Source organism: Cervus canadensis, chromosome 25, assembly GCF_019320065.1.
Source record: "Cervus canadensis isolate Bull #8, Minnesota chromosome 25, ASM1932006v1, whole genome shotgun sequence".
Classification (NCBI taxonomy): Eukaryota; Metazoa; Chordata; class Mammalia; order Artiodactyla; family Cervidae; genus Cervus; species Cervus canadensis.
This window is the reverse complement of record NC_057410.1, coordinates 24,686,257-24,702,850: the sequence shown is the minus strand read 5'-3', so window position 1 is coordinate 24,702,850 and position 16,594 is coordinate 24,686,257. Positions and strand designations below refer to the sequence as shown.

General features: G+C 39.4%; 1 protein-coding gene across 1 annotated transcript; it reads right to left on the bottom strand.

The window, feature by feature from the left end:
* Positions 1-14,830: 14,830 nt before the first annotated feature.
* LOC122427735 (olfactory receptor 8S1-like) lies at positions 14,831-15,769 on the bottom strand. Its single transcript, XM_043447416.1, has one exon. The coding sequence runs from the start codon at positions 15,767-15,769 to the stop codon at positions 14,831-14,833; it is 939 nt and encodes a 312-aa protein (XP_043303351.1).
* Positions 15,770-16,594: the final 825 nt, after the last annotated feature.

Genomic DNA, 16,594 nt, shown 5'->3' with positions numbered 1-16,594 from the left:
GCAATCCACTGTTCCATATTCAGTTCTCAGTTCAGTTAGTTCAGTTGCTCAGTCCTGTCTGACTCTTTGCAACCCTGTGGACTGTAGCACACCAGGCTTACTTGTCCATCACCAAGTGCTGGAACTTGCTCAAACTCATGTCCATCGAGTCAGTGATGCCATCCAACCATCTCATCCTCTGTCATCCCCGTCTCCTCCTGCCCTCAATCTTTCCCTGCATCAGGGTCTTTTCGAATGAGTCAGCTCTTTGCATCAGGTGGTCAAAATATTGGAGTTTCAGCTTCAACATCTGTCCTTCCAATGAACACCCAGGACAGATCTTTAGGATTGACTGGTTGGATTTCCTTGCAGTCCAAGGGACTCTCAAGAGTCTTCTCCAACACCACAGTTCAAAAGCATCAATTCTTTGGCTCTCAGCTTTCTTTATAGCCCAACTCTCACATCCATACATGACTACTGGAAAAACCATAGCCTTAACTAGAATGACCTTTGTTGACAGATCATGGCACCTGGTCCCATCAAATCATGGTAAATAGATGGGGAAAAAATGGAAACAGTGACAGACTTTATTTTCTTGGGCTCCAAAATCACTGCAGAAAGTGACTGAAGCCATGAAATCAAAAGACTCTTGCTCCTTGGAAGAAAAGCTATGACAAATCAGACAGGGTATTAAAAAGCAGAGATACCACTTTGCATTGATTTGTATAGTCAAAGCTATGTTGTTTTTTTTTTTTTTTCCAGTAGTCACGTATGGATGTGAGAGTTGGACCAGAAAGAAGACAGAGCTTTGAAGATTTGATCCTTTCAAACTGTGGTGCTGGAGAAGGCTCTTGAGAGTCCCTTTGACAGCAAGGAGATCAAACCAGTCAGTCCTAAAGGAAATCAACTCTGAATATTCATTGGAAGGATTGATGCCGAAGCTCCAGTACTTTGGCCACCTGATGCAAAGAGCTGACTCATCAGAAATAACCCTGATCCTGGGAAAGATTGAGGGCAGGATAAGACATGACTTATTGATAGAACAGGAACAAATACTTGAGTCTTTCTTAAAAGGGGACTCAATTTTTTTTGTTGGGTCACTTCTGTGGTTTGGAGAATTAGATGTAGATATCTGGGAACAGTGTTGCTGAGGGTGGCCTGAAATCCCTATATCTTCAGCACCTTTTTTCTTTGATAGAAAATTTTTTCCCAAGCTTTTGTGAGATACTGCACAATTTCACCACTTCCCCCCTAGTTTGCCTGCCCAAGATCCCCTCTATATAGGATTTGTAGTTTCTCACAGTCAGCCAAGATTTAGGGGAGGCCAATGAGGGGAAGGATTCTGAGAGCATGAGGTCCCATGACCATGCTGGCGGGAGGCTGGACTGGCCTTTTATTTTTGCATTGATGGATTAGGAAATCAGGTTTCAACTTGTTTTTAAAAGTCTGTCAGTATTTGTTAAAGTATATATTCTTCACAACTGAAGAAGGAGAAGCTCTATACAGTCAGCAAAAATAAGACTGGGGAGCTGACTGTGGCTCGGATCATGAACTCCTTATTGCAAAATTCAGACTTAAATTGAAGAAAGTAGGGAAAATCACTGGACCATTCAGGTATGACCTAAATCAAATCCCTTATGACCATATGGTGGAAGTGACAAATAGATTCAAGGGATTAGAACTGATAGAGTGCCTGAAGGTCTGTGGATGGAGGTTCACAACATTGTACAGGAGGCAGTGATCAAAACCTTCGCCAAGAAAAAGAAATGAAAAAAGGCAAAAACGCTTGTATGAGGAGGCCTTACAAATAGCTGAGAAAAGAAAAGAAGCAAAAGGCAAAGGAGAAAAGGAAAGATATATCCATCTGAATGCAGAGTTCCAAAGAATAACAAGGTGAGATAAGAAAGCCTTTCTAAGTGAACAATGCAAAGAATTAGAGGAAAACAGTAGAATGGGAAATACTAGAGATCTCTTCAAGAAAATTAGAGATACCGAGGGAACATTTCATGCAAAGATGGGCACAATAAAGGACAAAAAGTATGGACCTAACAGAAGCAGAAGATATTAAGAAGAGGTGGCAAGAATACTCAGAAGAACTGTACAAAAAAGATCTTCATGACCAAGATAACCACGATGGTATGATCACTCACGTAGAGCCAGACATTCTGGAATGTGAAGTCAAGTGGGCGTTAGGAAGCATCACTACAAATAAAGCTAATGGAGGTGATGGAATTCCAGTTGAGCTATTTCAAATCCTAAAAGATGATGCTGTAAAAGTGCTTCCCTCAATATGCCAGCAAATTTAGAAAACTCAGCAGTGGCCACGGGACTGAAAAAGGTCAGTTTTCATTCCAACCCTAAAGAAAGGCAATGCCAAAGAATGTTCAAACTACTGCACAATTGCACTCATCTTCCATGCTAGTAAATTAATGCTCAAAATTCTCCAAGCCAGCAATACGTGAACTGTGAACTTCCAGATGTTCACGCTGGTTTTAGAAAAAGTCGAGGAACCAGAGATCAAATTGCCAACATCTGTTGGATCATCAAAAAAGCAAGAGAGTTCCAGAAAAACATCTATTTCTGCTTTATTGGCTATGCCAAAGCCTTTGACTGTGTGGATCACAATAAACTGTGGAAAATTCTGAAAGAGATGGGAATACCAGACCACCTGACCTGCCTCTTGAGAAACCTGTATGCAGGTCAGGAAGCAACAGTTAGAACTGGACATGGAACAACAGACTGGTTCCAAATAGGAAAAGGAGTACATCAAAGCTGTATATTGTCACTCTGCTTATTTAACTTTCATGCAGAGTACATCATGAGAAATGCTGGGCTGGATGAAGCACAAGCTGGAATCAAGATTGCGGGGAGAAATATCAATAACCTCAGATATGCAGATGACACCACCCTTATGGCAGAAAGTGAAGAAGAACTAAAGAGCCTCTTGATGAAAGTGAAAGAGGAGAGTGAAAAAGTTGGCTTAAAACACAGCATTCAGAAAACTAAGATCATGGCATCCGGTCCCATCACTTCATGGTAAATAGACAGGGAAATAGTGGAAACAGTGGCTGACTTTATTTTTCTGGGCTTCAAAATAACTGCGGATGGTGACTGCAGCCGTGAAATTAAAAGACGCTTACTCCTTGGAAGGAAAGTTATGACCAACCTAGACAGCATATTAAAAAGCAGAGACATTACTTTGTCAACAAAGGTCCATCTAGTCAAGGCTATGGTTTTTCCAGTGGTCCTGTATGGATGTGAGAGTTGGACTGTGAAGAAAGCTGAGCGCCGAAGGATTGATACTTTTGAACTGTGGTGTTGGAGAAGACTCTTGAGAGTCCCTTGGACTGCAAGGAGGTCCAACCAGTCCATTCTAAAGGAGATCAGTCCTGGGTGTTCATTGGTAGGACTGATGCTGAAGCTGAAACTCCAATACTTTGGTCATCTGATGCAAAGAGCTGACTCATTTGAAAAGACCCTGATGCTGGGAAAGATTGAGGTCAGGAGGAGTAGGGGTTGACAGAGGGTGAGATGGTTGGATGACATCACCGACTCAATGGACTTGGGTTTGGTTGGACTCCGGGAGTTGGTGATGGACAGGGAGGCCTGGCGTGCTGTGGTTCTTGGGGTCACAGGGAGTTGGACACGACTGAGTGACTGAACTGAACTGAACTGATTGCTGAAAGCTAAGCTTTCTCATAAAACCTATTAAAGGCAATTAAAATTATAATAATAAATTGCAGTTATTTTTTGCAAAGTTTAGCTATTTTAATGTAATATTTGGATGTTTTCAAGCTCTTCTGAGAATGGTTTCATTATTTCACTTTTACACATTCTTCCACTGTTACACAGGTGTGATAGATTTCTTTAAAGACTAATAGAATAGCTTGCAATTCAATTCTGGATCCAGTTGTGGTATAAATCTGGGTTTCCATTTACTTACTGAGTGGAATATACTGACTTCACTTCCTTCTCTGCTTCCAGAGACTGAGTCAGATTTACCCAAGGGTGAGAACAGAAGGAAATTAGAAAGTGAAGTTGGTGTGGTTGATCATGATGAAGGCTAAAATTTTTGAAAAGAGTATTTTAAAGATAGTTTAAAAAAACCTTGCCCACACTGGTGTTTTAGCAATGAATACATGTATTAATGGTGTGTGTGTGGGGTCAGCCTGGATAGTCCCTGGTTACAGGGACTTGAGAGCTTACGGGTAATATTCAGAATTTAGGTGCACAAGGGAGGAATTTGATCAGCAGAGAAAGATAGCAGTGCTGGAATTTGGCAGAGACTAAAGACAAACCTCAGCCACTGGAGATTGTTCTCACAAGCTCTCTACTTCTGTGCTGCGTTGCATTATTCACACCGTTCCTGTTGTGAATAATGATCTGTTTAACTAGTAGAAAATATTTCCTGCCATACCCTAATGGAATTCTTGTCAAAACCTAGTATCTATCTGTCATATCCTTATTTCATTCCAGGTGTCATGTTCTGCAGTGAGAGGATTTATGCCCCAGTTATAATATGTCCTGGTCCTCAGTGTTATGCATGGAGGAAAGAGGGACCTTTTTGATAAGCTGTACAAGGCAGCTGGAACAATTGCACATTGAGGAGAGTAGTGATATCTGGGTCCACTCAAAGAGCGGAGGTACCAAGCCAAGGATGGGAAGTTACCATCTGTAGCTCAGGTGGCAGGTATGAGCGAAGAAGGAGCCTGAGTCTTGAACGAATGGAATGCACCATACAGTGGCAGTGGTTAGGAGTGGAAGAGAAGATAATCAGCAGATTAAAATACACTGAAAATTTTCTGGGAAGAAAAATACAGGGACCATCAGAAAATCAAGGACAATACTACTCTGTTTTTGATATTCTGGAGGGAGCAGCTCCAGAGTTTTCTGTCTTTCCTGTCACAGGCTGACACATCAGTGGCAAAATCTCCCTATAGAACCCCTGTCACAGGAGTTTGATGCTTCACATACCGGGTAACTTTTTCTCTTTGCTGCCAATGAGCGATGGGCACTACAGTAGTTCAAGCTCTAGAAGCACTGGAAATGTCACAAATTCAGGATTATTCTTCTGCATATCTTAGAGTGATGTCATTCTGAAATGCAAGTCACAATATGCAAAGAGAAAAACATTCTCCCTAATGAAGCTCAAATTCCACGCAACTGCCATATATTTCTTTAAAATCTTCTCACGTGATATCAAATGCAGTAACTTGCCTTTATTTAATTTTCTCTGGGATTCTGAATATTCCTCTAAGAGCATAACTAAAGAAAACATGCCTTAATTGAACCAATCAGAAGGCCATCTGTGCTCAGGCAGCTATGGATTTGGTCAGGCACCCAGGGAAACCTGGGCTGTTGTGTATTCTCTGAAGCCCCAGCCTAAAGCCAAGCTCTGGATTCACTACCTCACAGTTTCCAGTTAACCATAATTAAAACTTATTAAGCGCATGGATTCTCTTCAGGAATCTATTTGAAATTTATCCTAAAGGCAGTTATTAAAAGTCTAGAAAAGCCATTACTAGGTTAGAGAGGACTGTAAAGGGGAGGATAAGAAAGTGATTAAAGAATTAATGGATCTGCTGGAAAAGGGACATTTTCCTCATGACATTGTGGGGTTGGGAATACCTTTTAGGAATTCTCAGTGGCTCTGAGCTCCAAGTCATTTTTAGTGTTGGGAAGTGTTTTTCTTTATACAACAAGATTGTCCATTTTATTGATTGAGAGGAGAAAATGTTACCCTGGGGAAATTATTGGGTGGGACTTGATTTTGTAGAGTTTCTATGTTCCAGGGATACAATAAAATTTTAAATAGTATTTGAAGGAGTTAGTAATTTAAGAATACATGAGTTACTATTAACAATTTATAGGTGCCATTAAAATGTCTAAAGTTAATGTTTTTGATTTCTTATCTGGGATATGTTAGATATGTTTCAACATTTTAATGGAATTTACATACAACTAAAACATACAGAAATGCATGAACCGTGAACTTCCAGATGTTCAAGCTGGTTTTAGAAAAGGCAATACAATGTTGTAAAGTAAAATAAATAAATTAATTAATTAAAAAGAAAGAAAAGAAAGAAAGAAAGAAAAAAAGAAAGAAAAGGCAGAGGAACCAGAGATCAAATTGCCAACGTTCGCTGGATCATCGAAAAAGCAAGAGAGTTCCAGAAAAACATCTATTTCTGCTTTATTGACTGTGCCAAAGCCTTTGACTGTGTAGATCACAATAAACTGTGGAAAATTCTTCAAGAGGTGGGAATACCAGACCACCTGACCTGCCTCTTGAGAAACCTATATGCAGGTCGGGAAGCAACAGTTAGAACTGGACATGGAACAACAGACTGGATCCAAATAGGAAAAGGAGTACGTCAAGGCTGTATATTGTCACCCTGCTTATTTAACTTTCATGCAGAGTACATCATGAGAAATGCTGGGCTGGATGAAGCACAAGCTGGAATCAAGATTGCAGGGAGAAATATCAGTAACCTCAGATATGCAGATGACACCACCCTTATGGCAGAAAGTGAAGAAGAACTAAAGAGCCTCTTGATGAAAGTGAAAGAGGAGAGTGAAGAGGCTGGCTTAAAACTCAACATTCAGAAATCTAAGATCCAGGCATCCGGTCCCATCACTTCATGGCAAATAGATGGGGAAACAGTGGAAACAGTGGCTGACTATTTTTCTGGGCTCCAAAATCATTGCAGATGGTGATTGCAGCCATGAAATTAAAAGGCACTTACTCCTTGGAAGGAAAGTTATGACCAACCTAGAGAGCATATTAAAAAGCAGAGACAGTACTTTGCCAACAAAGGTCCATCTAGTCAAGGCTATGGTTTTTCCAGTGGTCATGTATGGATGTGAGAGTTGGACTGTGAAGAAAGCTGAGTGCCGAAAAATTGATGCTTTTGAACTGTGGTGTTGGAGAAGAGGCTCTTGAGAGTCCCTTGGACTGCAGGGAGATCCAACCAGTCCACCCTATAAGAGATCAGTCCTGGATATTCATTGGAAGGACTGATGTTGAAGCTGAAACTCCAATATTTTGGCCATCTGATGCAAAGAGCTGACTCATTCGAAAAGACCCTGATGTTGGGAAGGATTTAAGGCGGGAGGGGAAGGGGACGACAGAGGCTGAGATGGTTAGATGGCATCACTGACTCAATGGACATGCGTTTGGGTGAACTCCGGGAGTTGGTGATGGACAGGGAGGCCTGGTGTGCCGCGGTTCATGGGGTCACAGGGAGTCGGAGAGGACTGAGCAACTGAACTGAACTGAAGTCAAAATATACAGATGTGTCTCCAATAACTTAATCAAGACCACATATGGTCAACACAAATTTGTTTAACAAATTCTTCCTCATTTTGGTGTGTGTGCTAGGTATTAACAGATAATCAGGTCTCAAGATAAATATTACATGTTTCTTGTCATTTAATTAAGACCTCCTAGGTGGAAATTGGTATTATTTTTGTAATTTCATCATTTTGAGGGATAAATCCGAGTGGAACTCATTCCTTAACATTTGATTCCACGCTATCAAATAGATGCCTCAGTACTAGGAAGAAAGCATATCTCCTAGTAATAGAGGCCAATTTGGCTTAATTTTTAAAAATTGAAGTACAGTTGGCTTACAGTGTTGTTTTAGTTTCAGGTATACAGCACAATGATTCAGTTTATATATATATCACTTAGTATGATAGTCTCTAGGTTCATCCATGTTGCTGAAAATCACATTATTTCATTCTTTTTATGGCTTTGTAATATTCCATCACATATATATATAATATATGTATATATACACATACATATAGCACATCTTCTTTAACATTCATCTGTTCATGGACGTTTAGGTATCCTCCAGGCCTTGGCTATTGTATCTAGCACTGCTATGAACATTAGGGCACATGTATCTTTTCAAATTAGAGTTTCTCTGGGTATGTGCAACCTCATAGTGGGATTGCAGGATCATGTGGTAACTCTATTTTTAGTTTTTTAAAGAACCTCCATACTGTTCTCCACAGTGGCTGCACCAATTTACATCCTCACCAAAAATATAAGAGGGTTCCTGTTTCTCCATACCCTCTCCAGAACTTATTATTTGTAGCATTATTTTGAGGATGGCCATTCTGATTGGAGTGAGGTACATTCTGATGTTGTAGTTTTGATTTGCATTTCTCTGATAATTGGGCTTCCTAGGTGGGGCAGTGGTAGAGAATTCACCTGCCAGTGCAGAAGATGCAGGTTTGATCCCGGGGTTGGAAAGATCTCCTGGAGGAGGGAGTGACAACCCAGGCCAGTATTCTTGCATGGAAAATCTCATGGACAGAGGAGCCTGGTGGGCTCCATGGGGTCGCAAAGAACCAGACACCACTGAGCGACTGAGCACACACACACTCTCTGATACTTACTGATGTTGAGCATCTTTTCATGTGCCTGTATGTCTTCTTTGGAGAAATATCTATTTAGGTCTTCAGCCTATTTTATGACTGTGTTTTTTTAAAATGTAGAGCTGCATGAGCTATTTGTATATTTTAGAAATTAAGCCCTTGTTGATGTAATTGTTTGCAAATAATATTTTCTCCTATTCTGTAGGTTGTCTTTCTGTTTCGTTTATGTTTCCTTTGCTGCGGAAAAGCTATTATATTTAATTAGATCCCATTTGTTTCTTCTGTTTCTATTTCTATTACTCTAGGAGATGGATCCAAAAAGATATTGCTGTGTTTTATGTCAAAGAGTATCCTGCCTATGCTTTCGCTAGGAGTTTTATAGTATCCAATCTCACATTTTAGGCCTTTAATCCATTTTGAGTTTATTTTTGAAGATGGTGTGAGCAATGTTCTTATTTCATTGTTTTACACATAGCTGTATCACTTTGTTGCATCACTTATTGAAGAGACTGTCTTTCCCCACTATATATTCTTGCTTCCTTTTGTCATAGAGTAATTGATCATAAATGCAAGGGCTCTCTATTCTCCATTCTATTCTGTTACATTGGTCTCTGTCTGTTTTTGTGCCAGTACTGCATTGTTTTGATTCCTGTAGCTTCATAATATAGTCTGAAGTCAGGGAGTGTGATAGATTTATTTATTTTTTTTAGGATTTCTTTGGCTCTTTGGGTTTTTAAAAATGCTCCCATACACATTTTAAGATTGTTTGTTCTTATTCTTGTGTATCATGTATATTTTGATGGGGATTACCTTGAATCTATAGATTATTTTGGGTAGTATGGGCATTTAAACAGTATTAATTCTTCCAATCTGTGAACATGGAGTGTCTTTCCATTTTTTTTTTTTTGTATCATTAGCTCCCCGACCACAGATGGAAACTGTGCCATCACCGTGAAAGCCCCAAATCCTAGCCATGAGGCAGCCAGGGACTCTCGTTGCTTTCTCTTTCTGATGGTTCATTATTAGTGAATAGAAAAGCATCAATTTCTGTGTTATGATCTTGTAGTGGTACGTTTACTGAATTCATGTATTCATTCTATAGTTTTTTAGTGGAAACTTTAAGGTTTTCTAGATATAATATCATGTTATCTGTAAATAGTGACAGTTTTACTTCCTTCCTTCCAAATTGGATGTCATTTTATTTCTTTTTCTTGTTTGATTGCTGTGCGTAGGATCCAATATATGTTAGAGGTGGCAGGACTGAGCATCTGTATTGTTCCTGATTTTTTTCAGGAAACTTAGCTTTTCACTGTTGAGTATGATGTTAGCTATGAGTTTGTCATAAATGGCCTTTATTACATTAAGAAATGTTCCTCCTAAACCAGCTTTGATGACAGTTTTTTTCATGAACGGATGTTGAATTTTGTCTGCTGAATTGATCATGTAATTTTTATTCTTCCTCTTGTTAATGGTGTGTATTTATGGATATTGAGCCATCTTGACAGTCCTGGAATAAATCCTGTTCAGTTCAACTCAGTCACTCAGTTGTGTCCCACTCTTTGCGACCCCATGAATTGCAGCACACCAGGCCTCCCTGTCCATCACCAACTCCCGGAGTTCACTCAGACTCATGTCCATCGAGTCGGTGATGCCATCCAGCCATCTCATCCTCTGTTGTCCCCTTCTCCTCCTGCCCCCAATCCCTCCCAGCATCAAGGTCTTCTCCAATGTGTCAACTCTTCGCATGAGGTGGCCAAAGTATTGGAGTTTCAGCTTCAGCATCAGTCCTTCCAAAGAACACCCAGGACTGATCTCCTTTAGGATGGACTGGTTGGATCTCCTTGCAGTCCAAGGGACTCTCAAGAGTCTTCTCCAACACCACAGTTCAAAAGCATCAATTTTTCAGCACTCAGCTTTCTTCACAGTCCAACTCTCACATCCATACATGACCACTGGAAAAACCATAGCCTTGACTAGATGGACCTTTGTTGGCAAAGTACTGTCTCTGCTTTTTAATATGCTGTCTAGGTTAGTCATATTTTTCCTTCTAAGGAGTAAGCGTCTTTTAATTTCATGGTTGCAGTCACCATCCACAGTGATTTTGGAGCCCAAAAAAATAAAGTCTGACACTGTTTCCACTGTCTCCCCATCTATTTCCCATGAAGTGATGGGACCAGATGCCTGGGATCTTAGATTTCTGAATGTTGAGTTTTAAGCCAGCCTCTTCACTCTCCTCTTTCACTTTCATTAAGAGGCTTTTTAGTTCCTCTTCACTCTCTGCCATAAGGGTGGTGTCATCTGCATATCTGAGGTTACTGATATTTCTCCCTGCAATCTTGATTCCAGCTTGTGCTTCTTCCAACTCAGCGTTTCTCATGATATATTATGCGTATAAGTTAAATAAGCAGGGTGACAATATACAGCCTTGACGTACTCCTTTTCCTATTTGGATCCAGTCTGTTGTTCCATGTCCAGTTCTAACTGTTGCTTCCTCACCTGCATATAGGTTTCTCAAGAGTCAGGTCAGGTGGTCTGGTATTCCCATCTCTTTCAGAATTTTCCACAGTTTATTGTGATCTACACAGTCAAAGGCTTTGGCACAGTCAATAAAGCAGAAATAGATGTTTTTCTGGAACTCCCTTGCTGTTTTGATGATCCAGAAGATGTTGGCAATTTGATCTCTGGTTCCTCTGCCTTTTCTAAAACCAGCTTGAACATCTGGAAGTTCACAGTTCACATATTGCTGAAGCCTGGCTTGGAGAATTTTCAGCATTACTTTACGAGCGTGGGAGATGAGTGCAATTGTGTGGTTATTTGAGTATTCTTTGGGATTGCCTTTCTTAGGGATTGGAATGAAAACTGACCTTTTCTAGTCCTGTGGCCACTGCTGAGTTTTCCAAATTTGCTGGCATTTTGAGTGCAGCACTTTCACAGCATCATCTTTTAGGATTTGAAATAGCTCAACTGGAATTCCATCTCCTCACTAGCTTTGTTCATAGTGATGCTTTCTAAGGCCCCCTTTACTTCACATTCCAGGATGTCTGGCTTTAGGTGAGTGATTACACCATCGTGATTATCTGGTTTGTGAAGATCTTTTTTGTACAGTTCTTCTGTGTATTCTTGCCACCTCTTCTTAATATCTTATGCTTCTGTTAGGTCCATACCATTTCTGTCCTTTATCGAACTCATCTTTGCATGAAATGTTCCCTTGGTATAGCTGGGGTTAATTCCCATCATGACTGGAGTGGGGGAAATCCTGCCTTGATATGAAAGGAAGGGAATTATTCCCTAAAGTATTTGCAGGGCATGGGCAATATGTACCTGTAAGAAGTATGAGAACATTCATGAAACAAATGTTTTTGGTTGTTTAGTTTTCCTATTGATTGCAGTTTAAAATACATATGTAAAGTGATTAAGTGCCGACATTTTAAAGGGACAGCTTGGTGAATTTTGATAAGTGTATACACTTTGTAACCACTACAGAGACCAAGTCCAAAACCTTTCATCTGCCTGAAAAGATTCATTTTGATACTTCCTGGTCAATCCATTCTCTACAGGAAACTACTGTTCTGATTTCATCGTGAATGAATTTATGAAATTATTACTTTTCCTGACTATTTTAAAATGTAAGTTTTATTATTAGTCAGGTATGGTAAAGCCAACAGACAGGAGACAATTTTTTATTGAAAAGATAATTTATTACTTATAGGACCATACAGGGAAGCCTTGGACTGGCCAGGAAGCAGATAGAGTGAGAGGAAAATATGGGCAACAGGCTTTAGTGTGTTTTTCGTAGGAAGAGATGAATGAGGCAGTGTAAGCAAGTTTAGGATGGAATAATTTGATTGATTTCAGTGGAATCTGGGTTTAAGGGTCTGTCTCTCATTGTCTGGTACCTGGCCCTGAGGTGATTAGAGCATGTGGATAGTGGCCTGCAGTGTGATTGCTAAATAAAAGAGGCAATTGAGGGTATGGGTTCTTGATTAATTAGATTATATCTGAAAAATGTGTTGATCAGATGAGTTGTTTGTTGTCCCTAGGACCTGGCTAGCCCTGGGTGGACATCTCTCCAAGGTCAGCAAGATTTGAAGATGTCAAAGTATCAGGAAAAATAAAATGTAATGTCCAGTTTAAGATGAGTAAGATTTGGGAATCTAAAAGACAGCATGGTGATTATAGTTAATAATACTTTATTTTATACTTGGTTGCTAAGAAAATGTATCTCAAATACTCTGACCTCAAAAAATGAAAGGTAAGGATGTGAAGTGATGGAGATGGTAAACACTTTGCAACATGTAAGTGTATCAAATCAGCACACTGTACACCTTTAACTTATAGGAAATTATATGTCAGTTATATCTCAGTAAAGCTGAGGAAAAGAAATTTAGAAAATAGAAACATGATTAATTCACTGTCTTTCAGTTCAGTTCAGTTCAGTTGCTCAGTCGTGTCTCACTCTTTGCGACCCCATGAATCGCAGCACGCCAGGCCTCCCTGTCCATCACCAACTCCTGGAGTTTACTCAAACTCATGTCCATCGAGTCAGTTCAACCATCTCATCCTCTGTCGTCCCCTTGTCCTCCTGCCCCCAGTCCCTCCCAGCATCAGGGTCTTTTCCAATGAGTCAGCTCTTCGCATGAGGTGGCCAAAGTACTGGAGTTTCAGCTTCAGCATCAATCCTTCCAAAGAACACCCAGGACTGATCTCCTTTAGGATGGACTGGTTGGATCTCCTTGCAGTCCAAGGGACTCTCAAGAGTCTTCTCCAACACCACAGTTCAAAAGCATCAATTTTTCGGCACTCAGCTTTCTTCACAGTCCAACTCTTACATCCATACATGACCACTGGAAAAACCAGAGCCTTGACCAGATGGACCTTTGTTGGCAAAGTAATGTCTCTGCTTTTTAACCTCAGATAAATAAAATAATAAATAAGTACCCATTATATCTGGCTTCTCTTACATAGTGTCTGTGAGATTTATTCACTTATTGTTTGCAATTTTAAAATTTTGTTGTATTATGTTTCACTGTGTAAATATACTACATGTATGAATTTATTTATCTGTTTTCCAGGTGATGGACATTTAGGTTTATTATAGATTTTGGCTGCAATAATAAACTGTTATGACTATTCTATTAATGTATTTTCTGAATATGTTTACTCATTTCTCTTCATATTTACCTAAGAATATAATTAATGAATCTTAGAGTAGACATATAGTGTGCAGTTAGTAGATACCGCCTAATATTTTTCTGAAGTGATTGAACCCATTTACTATTCCACTACCAATATATGTGAGTCTGATTGCTCCACTGCCTCATCAAGTCTTGAATACGTCCAGTATTTTAATTTTAGGACTAGAATAATTTCATTTATATAAAGTTCAAGAACAGAATATACAAAAAACAAAAAGCTATGTTATGTGTTGTAAAAAGCATAATGCCTAGAGTAAAACCTAATATATGAAGATGACGTATTCAATAGAAGGCAAAAGACTGAATCACTAATGGTTCTATGGAATCAAGTCTAGAACTATGGATTTCCAGATTGCTTGTAAATTCAATGTTTTTCTTTTGTTGATTGCATAAAACTGGCAGGGAGAGTATGTCTAAAAATATATCCTATGTTAACTTAAGCATCTTTTATATCATTTAGTTAATTTTTTTACTTTATTCTTATTTGCTATAAGTACTTATCAAGTTTAATCCTGAGGATTTTCTATTGATCTTCTAATAGTAAATGGATCTTTTTCTGCCTGAAGCATCATATTTTTTGTTTACTTAACAGTGGCTAGTATATAGAAATAGTACTGGTTGTATTAATATTAGTTTTTGTCTATTAAATTCTTTGGAGTGCCAATAAGTTTATTTTCCTATGAGGAGTTTTTAGGCTTTCCATAGAATTATGTCATCTTCAAATATTCATATGTTTTACTTCTTCCTATGGAAATTTAAATATTGGATCTTATCATCATATAAATTCATTGTAGAGAAATTGCATAATTCTGATAAGTAATATGAGCTATAATAACTTTTTTCTGGTTATTTCAAATGTCATTCTCCAAATCTGACATTTTATTATGAAGCATTTATCAAATACAGGAAGAATCATTTGAATCTTTTTTTATGAAGCATTTTAAGTAGAAATTCTTGTGACTTTTATGCCTTTTGAGAAGTCAAATAATCTCGGTTTTTTTCTCGCTAATAATCATGTTGTATTATTGATGGGCTTTGTGTAAGTGGTTCTTCACATTGTGTCCCACTTCAGTACAGCATAGAATTTCCAAATAGGTCTCAAAAGTGAGGGTTCCTTTGTGATCATTACCTGGGATCTTCAGGGAAGCTGTGGGTTCTTTCCCCAATCCTACTTGACTCTGTGGAGGGGGAGAGGTTGGAAACAAAACAGGAGGGAACATAAGAAGAAATTTAGTCTTTCCAGTTATGCTGGGTAAATGTGACTTAGTTCAACCTGTGCAATAGTGCAGATATTTCCCCAAAGTCCTTTTCACAGCTCCCTTTACCTCCTTGTTTTTGAAGCTGTAGATGAGGGGATTCAGCATGGGTGTGATCACACTGTATTGTAAGAAAGAGAGCAAATCCAGGAAGGAACCAGAGGAAGGCATGAGATAGCGAAGCATACCTAGGCCAAAGAACAGGATCACTGCAATGAGGTGGGAGGAGCAGGTGGAGAAGGCCTTGCTTCTGCCTGTGGTGGAGGTGATGTTCAGAATGGTGGAGACAATGCGAGCGTAAGAGAAGATTGTTGGGAGGAAGTTTCCAGATCCATGGAGTAAGATTGAGCAGATCAAGATACTGTTATTGATGGAGATATCAGAGCAAGACAAAGGGAAGAAGGAGGGCAGCTCACAGGTGTAATGGTGGATAGTTTGAGCATCACAGAAATCCAGATTAATAGCCAAGAGCTCAATGATGACTGCATTGAGAGAGGCCAGACCCCATGAGATCAACACCAGCCTCACACAGAGCCGGTTGCTCATCACCTGGCCATAGTGCAGGGGGTGGCAGATGGCAGCATAGCGGTCATAGGCCATCACTGAGAGCAGACAGGCTTCAGTTCCTGAAGAGAAAAACACAAAGAAGACCTGAGCCAGACAGCCCTCGAGAGAGATGGTCTTCTTCTCAGACAGGAGGTCCTTCAGGAGCTTGGGCACAGTGACAGAGGAGAAGCAGAGATCTAGGAATGATAGATTACTCAAGAAGAAGTACATGGGCGTGTGGAGGTGGGAGTCAGCCCTGATCACCAGCAGCATCGTCAGGTTCCCCATCATGGTCAGGAGGTAAATCACCAGGAAGAGCACGAAGAGCAGAGCCTCGATGCGGGGGTCGTCTGACAGCCCCGTGAGGACAAACTCGGTGATGGTGCTGTGGTTCCTCAGGGCCATTTGTGGAGGCTGTTTCCTTGAAGGACATTAGACAGAGAAATGAGATCACTTGTAATTGTCCCTTTCCTTTATGTCATCATCACTTTTCCTTACCATCCCTCCCTGGTCTCCCCGAACACTGTGTTATAACATCTCAAACTTGTCCTCACTGTGTGTCGCTGTGTCATCTTGATTTTTTATTTTTGTTTTTGTGTCCTAGTCTTCACATACTTCAGAGAATCCTATTCTTTTTCCATAGGGTTTTAACTGAAAAAATGATTGTATCTGGCTCATCTACTCATATGTAGTATTTAATTTCGGTTGAATTTTTCTTCTAGTTTAGAAATCCTTATAATCATTCAGTTTTGAAAACCATTATCTGCAGCAGTGGTTCTAAATCTTCTCTCAGCTGCTTGTTCCCCAATAATGATTTCTTTGCTCATGGTCGTCTAGTAGCTTTTAAATTTAATAGGATATTAATTTTTAATGATATTTTTATGTATAGGGTCTCTACTTAATCACTTTCAATTTATTCTCACTGTGATTTTGTCATTTATTTTGGCAGTCACTCATGTTCATTTTATTCATGATGAAACTGATATTCATGAAGATTTTATAATGCCACGTTGAGAAACAGTATAAGAACCAGGAAATAAATTCAATTATTTTGGCTAAGTCAGATCTAATTTTAGTGCATAGCATTATAGACTGTTTTCCTACTCTTAGAGTTGGAGTTCATCTTTGTTTTTCCTTAACTTTCCAAAGTTTTAAGTTACTTTTGATATCAGATTGGTTTGTATTTTCCTCTGTCTATGCTTATACTTTTCTCCACTTCAAATGTCCTTC